Raw genomic sequence first — 12492 nt, forward strand, 5'->3', positions numbered from 1 at the left:
ACTTTTTTCCCCTTTCCACCATTTTTGTGGTAATGCTGCAATTAGTTGGTTGTAATTTTGGGTAGTGTAGACATTTCCATATATTTCTGTTATCTGCATGTGTGACAACTCCACCAGTCCTATATATGATATAATTTACAACGTTTAAACCTTTTTTATGTATTACATTTTACTTTGATTTTTTTAATCAATTAGTATATTTGAGGTTAACCACAATTTTTTTAACCTAATTCCATTTTCTCCTTTTCGTTTTTCCAGGTTTCTGACATGTCCCTGATTTTCTGGTTAACAACAACATTGGATGTTCTAAGTTCACAACAATACTTACACCACATCAGGAGACCACTTTTGAAGTCTGAGAAAAATCTAAGAAATTTTCATTTTTGTGTGTAGATACCCTTTAATTCAAGTGACACCAGCAAGAGCCTTGCTTGGTAAGTGGTGTCGCTGTAGCACACATGTGATTGCAGAGTCTGCTGAACAAATCACAACTGGATTGATGCTAATATTCATGATATCATTCTGCCAGGGAGGCATGAACTACTTTGTAGTTAACATTTAATTGACAAGGTTTGTGGGGAAGCTTTTTCATCAACCAGAAAATGGTTGTCATTAGCATCATCGCTAACAGCTACACATAGTGGATCATTAGCATCATCGCTAACAGCTACACATAGTGGATCATTAGCATCATCGCTAACAGCTACACATAGTGGTAGACTGCACTCAGACAGGGGCATTTCCTGGCTGATTAATCTGATTAAAGTTGAAGGGAAATACAAATCACATAGGCAAATTTAATGACAATTTTGAGGCAGAGAGTTCAGAATAACTATAACAAAAAATGAATACAAATTATACCAGGGCACTTTAGAGACTGGAAGGGTAAAGGGGCATGTGCTCTCACAGGTAGAGACATATCTGTCCATGTTACCTTTTGCAAAGTGGGCACTGCTTCATGTGGAAACACCACCACTCACCTAAATAGCCCACATGCCGCTGGGTGAGAAGTTTTTTAAAATTGTTTTTGGGCAGAATTATGTGAGGTGTTGTTAGTGGTGAGCCTTGGTCCATTTAGCTCGGAATATGCCACCCTCGTCAATCTGTCACCTAATCCTGCCTAATGGGCAGGTCAGCCCTGGAGGAAAGTATTGGCTGTAAGAAGTAAGAGAACATAACATCTGGTTGTTTTTAAATGACTTCTTTTGACATTGCTTTATTTTTGTTCCGATCTGTGTTGCTCACTCCAGTCAGCAGATGGCGATGTGAGTTTTTCAGGTGATGCTTCTTGGACGGAACAGGAGGCTTCTTCAACAGAGACAAAAGGCTTCCGTTTCAACCAATGCGGTGGTTTGCTAGCGAACATAGATCCGCAGCGTTTAAGCTCTTTAGTCTAATCTTGTGTATATTAATCTTAGTGTTTGAAACACAATTCTGTTTACGCATCTACTTGTTAATTTAAACGTAGTTTGCTTCTTAAATTAGCGAATGTGTTAACTTGATACTGCACAAGGCTAATCGCCCGGAGCATGAGGTCACGAAACTAGACGGAGAAAGATCTGGTGAAAGGAGAGGAAGAATGGACGAGGAGGCTATCACATTGAAACAAGAGGATGATATTACAGGGAAAGAGGAAGATGGGAAAGAGGTTGTCAGAGTGGAAAATGAGGAGGTAGAAGCATTCAGAATCAAAAAGGATGAAGATCCCGTAACATTGAAGAAAGAGAATATAGTGAAAGAAGAGGAAGAACCTTTCAGAATCAAAAATGAGGAAGATTCCGTAACATTGAAGGAGGAGAATGTAGCGAAAGAAGAGGAAGAACCTTTTGGAGTAAAAGAGGAAGAGGAGGATATCTCAATAAAAGAGGAGGAAGATGTTTTAGGAGTGAAAAAGGAGGAGGAGTCAGAATATCCGATTACCATCCGTGAGTACTGTCTTAAAAACAGGGGCACAAACGATGCAATTGTTGAACTAATGTGGTTTTAAATGGGGGATTCTACTGAAGTTCTACACTTGAATATGTTGTTCAGTACTGCCATTGGTACATATATATTTTTTAAATGAGATGTATTTTATTCTCCATGTGGTCTATATTAAAGCTCACTTCATCTTGTATAACAGGATTCTACAATCCACTTCTGGTGCATCATTTCTACTTAAAATATCAAAGGGATGTAAAAGCCACCCATTTCATGGAACGACCCTTTAACACTTGCATCACAAACAGTATTTTTTTTAAAGGCATAAATTTAGGCCCTTTTTAGACATATTAATGGCTCTGGTAAGACCCTATGATCGCAATAGAAGATCATAGGTTGACTGTCTGTTTGATGTTGTCATTCACACAGGAGAGAGACATGACGATCCTGGATCCTCTGGGGAGCCTCAACAACATCCTGATGCTGACGAGGCAGAGAAGAGTCTCTCCAGATCAGAACACCAGATGGTACAGCTTGGTCTGGTCTAGCATACAGCTTGCTCTATCTGGGTCTGGGCTGGGTTTCTGTAAAGCACATAATGACATGTGTCTGTGTCCCCTCTTTATGGTTACCAGGACAACACTAGCCCTTCCTCCCTCCCGGAGTCCCCGTGTCATGCCTCTCCCGGTAGCGCCTTACTGCTGGGTATGAAGAGGTTGTCTGTGCTGCTGGTGGACTGCAGGAAAACAATGGGGCTGAGTGGAACTGTGAGAGGAGGAGAAGAGAAGAAAGGATCAGATTTGACTCATCAAAGTAAGTGCTGTAGTTTAGTTTGAACAAATACAATAGATCTGCCCACCGGTATCTGTTACCAGGATAACCAGCAGAGTTCTGTTAGTTGACAGGAAGATAGACTGGTGTATATGGATGTTATGAATATCATAACACTGAAAAAGGATTCTGCCAATGAAAAGAGAGAAACCAATAGACCATATAAAACCTTGATGAAAGGTAGCTTTGGAGAGAAAGTTTCAAGATGATCCAATGTAAGGTGCTTGTTTTACAAAAACTTTTCCTTAAAACATTATGGATGTTACATTGCCTGTCGCAGTCAACGCCCCTATCTTTAAAAGACTGTAGAACAGGCAAACTAAACTCAGGACTTTGGTAATTCATTAACTAATACTGGAGGAAAGCTGTGATCAGGCTGCCTACTCAAGCAAAAGCTTCAAACTGTAACCAGTGCCGGCAACCTTGTTCAGGTTATCAATCAACCTACCAGGGTAGTGACAAACAGTAGAGGAATGAAATCATCAACATGGTTTGATCATATCTTTACTAATGCTGCAGAAATGGGTTTTAAAGCAGTATCCAGATCCACCAGATGTAGTGATCACAATATAGGAGCCATGTCTAGGAAAACCACAGTTCCAAAGGCTGGGACTAATATTGTGTTTAAGAGGTCATACATTTTTGCTATGTTGTTGATGTAAATAATATTTGTTGGTCCGTGGTGTGTAATGAGGAGCAACCAGACACTGCCCTTGACACGTTTGAAACTGCTTGTCCCAGTTACTAATAAGCAGCACCCATTAAGAAAATGACTGTAAAAACTGTTAAATCCACGTGGATTGATGAGGAATTTAAAAATGGTATGATGAAGAGGGAGGCAAAAGAGATGGCATATAGGTCTGGCTGTATAACTGATTGGCAAAACTATTGCAAATTGAGAAATAATTTGACTAAACTGAATATAAAGAGTAACTACACTATGAAACAAAGATAAATTACATGAAGAATGATAGTAAAAATCTTTGGAGCATCTTCAATGAAATTTTGCGCAAATAAAATCAACAATGACAAGTCACTGGTGTCTGACAACGTGGATGGAAAATTGAGGATAATAGCGTCCGATATTGCCATTCCTATTTGCCTTGTCTTTAATTTAAGGCTAATAGAAAGTGTGTGCCCTCAGGCCTGGAGGGAAGCTAAAGTCATTCCACTACCCAAGAATAGTAAAGCTCCCTTTACTGGCTTAAATAGCCGACCAATCAGCCTGTTACCGACCCTTACAATTTTGGAAAAAAAATATTTGACCAGATACAATGCTATTTTACATTAAACAAATATAGGCTTTTAGCTTATAGGGAAGTTAATTCAACAAGCACAGCACTTACAAGTGACTGATTGGCTGAGAGAAATTGATGATAAAAATGGCTTTACACCCCCTGCTATATTGTGGATAAAGAGTTTTTCTTTTAAAATGTAACCTTTATTTAACTAGGCAAGTCAGTTAAGAACAAATTATTTTTTTCAATGACGGCCTAGGACTGCCTTGTTCAGGGGCAGAACGACAGAGTTTTACCTTGTCAACTCGGGGATTCAATCCAGCAATCTTTCGGTTACTGGCCTACCGCTCTAACCACTAGGCTACCTGCCGCCCCAGAGCTACCTGTCTAACGGAACACAAAGAGTGTTCTTTAATGGAAGCCTGTACAACAAAATCAAGGTAGAATCAGGAATTCCCCAGGGCAGCTCTTTGGCACTCACTTTTTTCAATCTTTACCAACAACATGCCAATGACATTTGAGTAAAGCCAGTGAGTCTATGTATGCGGATGACTCAACACTGTACACGTCAGCTACTACAGCGACTGAAATGACTGCAACACTTAACATAGAGCTGCAGTTAGTTTCAGAATGGGTGGCAAGGAATACATATTTCTGATTACCTTAAGTTACATGGCCTACTACGCTAATTCTGTAGCGGTATTGTTAGAGGGGGGTAAATATGAAGATTTTGTTGGGGCGCCAGGCAGGTATTAACCCTAGTTATTAAAGTTGGTTATTACCTATTATAACATTATTATTATTATTAAGTATTATTAAAACCGAAAGGATGAGAGTAGAATAGATAGAGTAGCGCTTCCAGACACATTCTAAACATGATGGAGACTTAAAGGAGGACTGTAGCATCTAATGATGAAACATTATGGAGTCTTAAAATAGGACTGTAGCATCTAATTATGAAACATGATGGAGTCTTGAAGGAGGCCTGTACCATCTAATGATGAAACATTATGGAGTCTTAAAGGAGGACTGTAGCATCTGATGATGAAACATTATGGAGTCTTAAAGGAGGACTGTAGCATCTAATGATGAAACATTATGGAGTCTTAAAGGAGGACTGTAGCATCTAATGATGAAACATTATGGAGTCTTAAAGGAGGACTGTAGCATCATGAGGTAGTCACCGGGAATTCATTTCAATTAATTGCCTTTTTAGAAGTTAAGTTGTGGAATTTCTTTCCCTATAACCTGTTTGGGATAGGGGGCAGTATTTTCACGTCCGGATGAAAAGCGTTCCCAAAGTAAACTACCTGCTACTCAGGCCCAGAAGCTAGGATATGCATATAATTGGTAGGTTTGGATAGAAAACACTCTAAAGTTTCTAAAACTGTTAAAATAATGTCTGTGTGTATATCATAACTTATTTGGCAGGTGAAACCCCGAGGACAAACCATCCAGGAGGAATTTTTTGTTGTTGAGGTGACTCTGTTTTCAAATGGTTTTGTGTGGCACTTGGTTGCAGTTCCTATTGCTTCCACTAGATGTCAACAGTCTTTAGAAATTGGTTGATGTTTTTCTTTAGAGAAATGAAGAAGTTCGGCTATTCAGAATGAGGGTCCAGCCTAGTGCTCTCTAATGTTTTGATGCGCGCTCCAGGTCACGCGCTTCACGTTGTTTTTATCCGGTATTGAACACAGTTTATCCCATCTTAAATTTTCTCGATTATTTACGTTTTAAAATACCTAAAGTTGGATTAGGAAAGTTGTTTGAAATGTTTGGACAGCATTTACAGGTATCGTATTAGATATTTTGTAGTCGTGCTGGGTGAGTTGGAACCAGTGTTTTTAAAAAAAATCAAACGCGGCAAATAAATGGACATTTTGGAGATATAATGACGGAATTAATCGAACAAAAGGACCATTTGTGATGTTTATGGGACATATTGGAGTGCCAACAGAAGAAGCTCTTCAAAGGTAAGGCACAAATTATATCATTATTTCTGAGGTTTGTGTCGCGCCTGGCGGGTTGAAATATGATTGTCGTGTGTTTGTTTGATGGGGTGCTGTCCTCAGATAATCGCATGGTTTGCTTTTGCCGTAAAGCCTTTTTGGCATCTGACACGGTGACTAGATTAACAAGGAGTTAAGCTTTGCACTTGTGAATGCATGAAAGTTAAATATTTCTAATAAAATAAAAAAAATACTTTGCATTCTGAAATTTCACCGGATGTTGTCAACGTTCCGCTTGCGGAATCCCTAGCCATAACAGGTGTCAACGGACAAAGAATCTTAATAGAAAATATTCATATTCATGAAATCACAAGTGAAATATAGTGAAACACAGCTTAGCCTTTTGTTAATAACCCTGTCATCTCAGATTTTAAAATTATGCTTTACAGCCAAAGCAAGACAAGCATTTGTGTAAGTTTATCGATAGCATAGCATTATGTCCAGCTAGCAGCAGGGAGCTTGGTCACGAAAATCAGAAAAGCAATCAAATTAAATCGTTTACCTTTGATGAGCTTCGGATGTTTTCACCCACGAGACTCCCAGTTAGACAGCAAATGTTAATTTTGTTCAATAAAGATTATTTTTTATAGCCAAAATACCTCCGTTTATTCTTCACGTTTTGTTGAGAAATCCACCGGAAGTTGCGGTCACGACAACGCCGAAAAAAACCTCAAAATTAGATCCATAATATCGGCAGAAACATGGCAAACATTTTTTATAATCAATCCTCTAGGTGTTTTTCAAATATCTATTCGATAATATATCAACCGGGACAATTGGCTTTTCACTAGGAGCGAGAGGCACAATGGCCGCCTTTGTCTATTACGCACAAATCACTCTGAGAGCCACCACCTGACCACTGACGCAATGTTGTCGTTCACGCTCATTTTTCAAAACAAAAGCCTGAAACTATGTCTAGTGACTGTAGACACATTAGGGAAGCCATAGTAAAAGGAAGCTGGTTGATATCCCTCTCAATGGTAAATAGGGATGCATAGGAACGCAGAGGTTTCAAAATAGGAGTCACTTCCTGATTGGATTTTTCTCAAGCTTTCGCCTGCAATATCAGTTCTGTTATATTCACAGACAATATTGAGTGTTTTCTATCCTAAGCTGTCAATTATATGCATATTCTAGCACCTGGTCCTGAGAAATAGCCTGTTTACTTTGGGAACGTTATTTTTCCATAAATTAAAATAGTGCCCCCTAGTTTCAAGAGTTAATGTGCCATAACAGGTTTTAATGTGTTGAGCCAATCAGTTGTGTTGTGACAAGGTATGGGGGTATACAGAAGATAGCCCTATTGGGTAAAAGACGAAGTCCATATTATGTCAAGAACAGCTCAAATAAGCAAAGAGAAGCAACAGTCCATCATTACTTTAAGGACCACCACAAGAATGGAAGACCCAGAGTTACTTCTGATGCATAAGTTCATTAGAGTTACCAGACTTAGAAATTGCAGCCCAAATAAATGCTTCACAAAGTTCAAGCAAGAGACACATCTCAACATCATCGGTTCAGAGGAGACTGCGTGAATCAGGCCTTCATGGTCGAATTTCTGCAAGGAAACCACTACTAAAGGACACCAATAAGAAGAAGAGACTTGCTTGGGCCAAGAAACATGAGCAATGGACATTAGTGGTGGATATCTGTCCTTGGATCTGATGAGTCCAAATGTGAGATTTTTGGTTCCGAGCGTCATGTCTTTGTGAGACGAGGAGTAGATGAACAGATTATCTCCGCATGTGTGGTTCCCACCGTGAAGCATGGAGGAGGAGATGTGATGGTGTGCGGGTGCTTTGCTATTGACAATGTCAGTGATTTATTTATTCAAGTCACACTTAACCAGCATGACTACCACAGCATTCTGCAGCGATATGCCATCCCATCTGGTTTGGGCTTAGTCCCACTGTCATTTGTTTTTCAACAGGACAATGACCCAACATACTTCAGGCCGTGTAAGAGCTATTTGACCAAGAAGGAGAGTGATGGAGTGCTGCATCAGATGATCTGGCCTACACAATCCCCCGACCTCAACCAAATCGAGATAGTTTGGGATGAGTTGGATCGCAGAGTAAAGGAAAAGCAGCCTACAAGTTCAAAATGTTGAAAATCTGTGAATGTCTAAATAAGAAATTGGTCCATTTAAACAGCAATGTGTCGAACCCTTTCAACAACGGGGAGATGTTACTGATGTGCTTTGTATCTGCGACGTAAAAACAAGTTTTGGACTTCCACACAAAATGAATTCTTTAGTTATTTTATGTTTAAGGAAGTGTGTAGGTCACATTATGTATCATACAGCTATGAATGTTATATACTTAGAACCAACTGTTCAATTGGAATCCAGCAACGTCTGTGTCTTCAGTGTCCTAGAACTGTCTAGGTTTTTGTGTTCTGACTTGTAAAACAGGATGAATAAAATAAGTAATGTAAACATAGCAGTAATTACCGGGAAGCTCTGCATTTGTTTTAAAATCACACTAAGATTGTTAAAACTGGCCTCAGGTTATTGAGAGATCTGATTAGGATTTACTCTCGTAGCAAGGTTGTTTTATCATGTGGTTTCATTCGGGTCTCTATTTAAAAATAACACTATCTTTGGCAGGAGAAAGACCAGACTCAGAGGAACCAGAGCCAGGGACGTCCAAACCAGCAAGACGACACCAGTGCTCCCACTGTGGAAAGAGTTGTAACCAGAAAGCACACCTGAAACAACACGAGAGGATACACACAGGGGAGAAGCCTTACCACTGCTCCCAATGTGGAAAGTGTTTCAACCAGTCTTGGGAGCTGAAACGACACGAGAGAATACACACAGGAGAGAAGCCTTACCACTGCCCCCAATGTGGAAAGTGTTTCAACCAGTCTTGGGAGCTGAAACAACACGAGAGAATACACACCGGAGAGAAGCCTTACCACTGCTCCCAGTGTGGAAAGCGTTTCAACCATTCAGGGCAGCTGAATCAGCATGAGAGAATACACACAGGAGAGAAGCCTTACCACTGCTCCCAATGTGGGAGGTGTTTCAACCGGTCGGGGGCGCTGAAACAACACGAGAGAATACACACAGGAGAGAAGCCTTACCACTGCTCCCAATGTGGGAGGTGTTTCAACCAGTCGGGGGCGCTGAAACAACACGAGAGAATACACACAGGAGAGAAGCCTTACCACTGCTCCCAATGTGGAAAGAGTTTCAACCAGTCGGGGGTTCTGAAACAACACGAGAGAATACACACAGGAGAGAAGCCTTACCACTGTTCGCAATGTGGAAAGTGTTTCGACCGGTCGGGGAAGCTGAAACAACATGAGATAATACACACAGGAGAGAAGCCCTACCGCTGCTCCCAATGTGGAAAGTGTTTCAACCGGTCGGGGAATCTGAAACAACATGAGAGAATACACACACAAAAAAAAAGTTCAGACTGTGGGAAAACATATTACTCATAAGTCACTTAAACGTCATTAGAGAATCCACACAGGAGAGAGAAATTACTTCTCTTAGCGTGTATGTTGATATTTCACATCACATTGACTTAAAATTCATCAGAGAACATACATAGTGCTCCCGTTGTCTTATATTGTTGACTGACAATGTGTTTACCTGTCTTTACCAGATGAAATTAAATGGTACAGGGTATACTCAAACATATATTTGTTTGTTTCTATTAGAAAACATGAATTGAATATGGAGTCTGTCAGTTTGAATATAAAGGAGATCAGGTTCCTTCTTTTAAATTGTCCTTTTTTTAAACTCTGTGTGTTTATCTGTGTGTGTCATTCCTCCAGCACTACAGATAATCAAGTGATATTTGGATGTGATGCATTAGTTCCATTGTTGACATTTGCATTGTTGGCCCACTGATGATTTAATGAAATGAAAATGTTCAGACTCTGTAATGGAAAATGTTAATTGTTTGTGTGTCCACATAACTGAGTATGTGACTAACCTTGTGAAACTGTATTATAAGCTCCTGTTCTTGGGAGTATCATCCTGTGTTGCAAACCAATTTGCACCTGTGTCCTTGTATGAATAAAGTCCCGCCCAGGAACAGGAAACTATAAAGATATGTGCTAATCACCCAATGCTTCAGGAATTCAGACTGTCTACACTGCGCTGTGTAACTCCGTTTGTTATTCTCTCTGAGCTCAGAAATAAAGAATCTTGGTTTGACTTGGACTCCAGCAGATCCTGATTTTATAAATCCACCACAACTCTCCCACAGATTGCTGTTTATCATTGTCTCAATGAAGAGTTCCTCTTTCGACTTTCCTGGGGGCATTTACAACGCTCCCACTGGTTGAATAAACATTGTTACCCGATTGATGAGATTATTATGGATGAGAGCAATTATTTTATTTGTCAAATGGCAACCAGAATAAGACCCTCAAAATGCATTGGAATTGAGCATCAAGCTCATCACATGTATTTTCACCACCCTGTGAAGTTCATAACTTATTTCATCTGTAGCCTAATAAACTACATGGTTTTCCAAGTTTTAGAGGGAGGACCACACAACATATCATCACGTGACTCCAAGTTAACTAAGACATGATGGTTATTATATAAATATTTGTACATAAAGGAGTTTCCACCTCCATTTCTCACTAAAACGTTTTTACTGACACAACCCACCATGTCAAACGAACTAACTGTCTGTCGCCATTTACAAAAATGTTCAGGCATAACCTGTTTCCGTCAGCCCAGTCATTACTTTTGAAATGGTTGGATCAATATCCACCTTCATGATATGGATGAAGCCTGATTTGGAATGTCTGAGTAGTTCTATATGATGTCATAATTCACCCCTCTGATAATCAAGTGATATTTGGAATGTATGAGTAGTTCTATCTGATGTCATAATTCACCCCTCTGATAATCAAGTGATATTTGGAATGTATGATAGTGATACATTTGTTACTTACAGGGCACCACTGCCCCTGACCAGCTGAATGCAGGTGGGCTCTCCTGTCAACATGGGGCTCCTGCTGCAGGTAGCCTAGCGATTAACAGTGTTGGGCCAGTAACTGAAAGATCCCTTGTTTGAATCCCAGAGAGGACTAGGTGGAAAATCTGTCAATGTGCCCTTGAGGGCTGCAACAGGAGCCTCATGTTGACAGGAGAGCCCACCTGCACTCAGCTGGCCAGGTGTCTTAACAGGAACAAGCTTGGCACACCTGTATTTTTTCCCATTCTTCTCTGCAGATCCTCTCAACCTCTGTCAGGTTGGATGGGGAGCGTCGCTGCACAGCTATTTTCAGGTCTCTCCAGAGATGTTCGATCGGGTTCAAGTCCAGGCTCTGGCTGGGCCACACAAGGACATTCAGAGACTTGTCCCGAAGCCACTTCTGCGTTGTCCTTTGTCTGTGTGCTTAGGGTTGTTGTCCTGTTGGAAGGTGAACCTTTGCCCCAGTCTGAGGTCCTGCGTGCTCTGGAGCAGGTTTTCATCAATTATCTCTCTGTACTTTATTTTAATTTTATTTATTTATTATTGAACCTTTATTTAACTTGGCAAGTCAGTTAAGAACAAATTCTTATTTACAACGGCGGCCAACCAAAAGGCCTCCTATGGTGGCTGGGATTCAAAACAAGGATACATCCCTAGCCAAGGTCCTTCTTCAGTGGCTTCTTCCTTGCTGAGCGGCCTTTCAGGTTATGTTGATATAGGACTCATTTTACAATGGATATAGATATTTTTGTACCTGTTTCCTCCAGCATCTTCACAAGGTCCTTTGCTGTTGTTCTGGGACTGGTTTGCACTTTTCGCACCAACGTATGTTGATCTCTAGGAGACAGAACAAGTCTCCTTCCTGAGCGGTATGACGGCTGTGTGGTCCCATGGTGTTTATACTTGCATATACTATAGTTTGTCAACAAGACATTTGTGGAGTGGTTTAAAACCGAGTTTTAATGACTCCAACCTAAGCGTATGTAAACATCCCTTGTATAGCCTCCACTCTGTACTGGTACCCCCTGTATATAGCCTCCACATTGACTCGGTACTGGTACCTCCTGTATATAGCCTCCACATTGACTCTGTACTGGTACCCCCTGTATATAGTCTCCACATTGACTCGGTACTGGTACCTCCTCTATATATATCCTCTGATTGAGAACCAATCTAGGCAACCATAGACTTACCTAGACACCTAACATGAACACAACCCCATAAATCTAATAAACCCCTAGACAAGACGAAACACATAAATCCCCCATGTCACACCCTGGCCTAACCAAAATAATAAAGAAAACAAAGATGACTAAAGACAGGGCGTGACAGTACCCCCCCCCCCCCCCCCCCCCCCCCAAAGGTGCGGACTCCCGGCTGCACACCTAAACCCATAGGAGAGGGTCTGGGTGGGCGTCTGTCCACTGTGGCGGGACGTGGACGCCACTCTGCCATAGTCTTAGTCCGCTTTCCTAGCGTCATTTGAGTGGCGACCCTCGCCGCCGACCTTGGCCTAGTAACCCTAACAAAGGGCCCACCTGGACT

The 12492-nt window shown here is 40.9% G+C and overlaps 1 protein-coding gene across 1 annotated transcript; it reads left to right on the forward strand.

The window, feature by feature from the left end:
* Window positions 1–1579: 1579 nt before the first annotated feature.
* On the forward strand, window positions 1580–9561 carry LOC139370342 (zinc finger protein 70-like). Its single transcript, XM_071109768.1, has 4 exons — window positions 1580–1925; window positions 2350–2447; window positions 2556–2733; window positions 8607–9561. The coding sequence occupies exons 1-4, from the start codon at window positions 1580–1582 to the stop codon at window positions 9446–9448; spliced, it is 1464 nt and encodes a 487-aa protein (XP_070965869.1). The 3' UTR covers window positions 9449–9561.
* Window positions 9562–12492: the final 2931 nt, after the last annotated feature.

Source organism: Oncorhynchus clarkii, chromosome 17 (genome assembly GCF_045791955.1).
Source record: "Oncorhynchus clarkii lewisi isolate Uvic-CL-2024 chromosome 17, UVic_Ocla_1.0, whole genome shotgun sequence".
Lineage (NCBI taxonomy): Eukaryota > Metazoa > Chordata > Actinopteri > Salmoniformes > Salmonidae > Oncorhynchus > Oncorhynchus clarkii.

Excerpts from the sequence above, each read along its gene's own strand:
- LOC139370342 (XM_071109768.1), top strand. The coding sequence starts at position 1,580 with ATGGACGAGGAGGCTATCACATTGAAACAAGAGGATGATATTACAGGG. Across the intron at positions 1,926-2,349 it reads AGAATATCCGATTACCATCC|GAGAGAGACATGACGATCCT; the intron begins GTGAGTACTGTC and ends TCATTCACACAG. Across the intron at positions 2,448-2,555 it reads CCAGATCAGAACACCAGATG|GACAACACTAGCCCTTCCTC; the intron begins GTACAGCTTGGT and ends TATGGTTACCAG.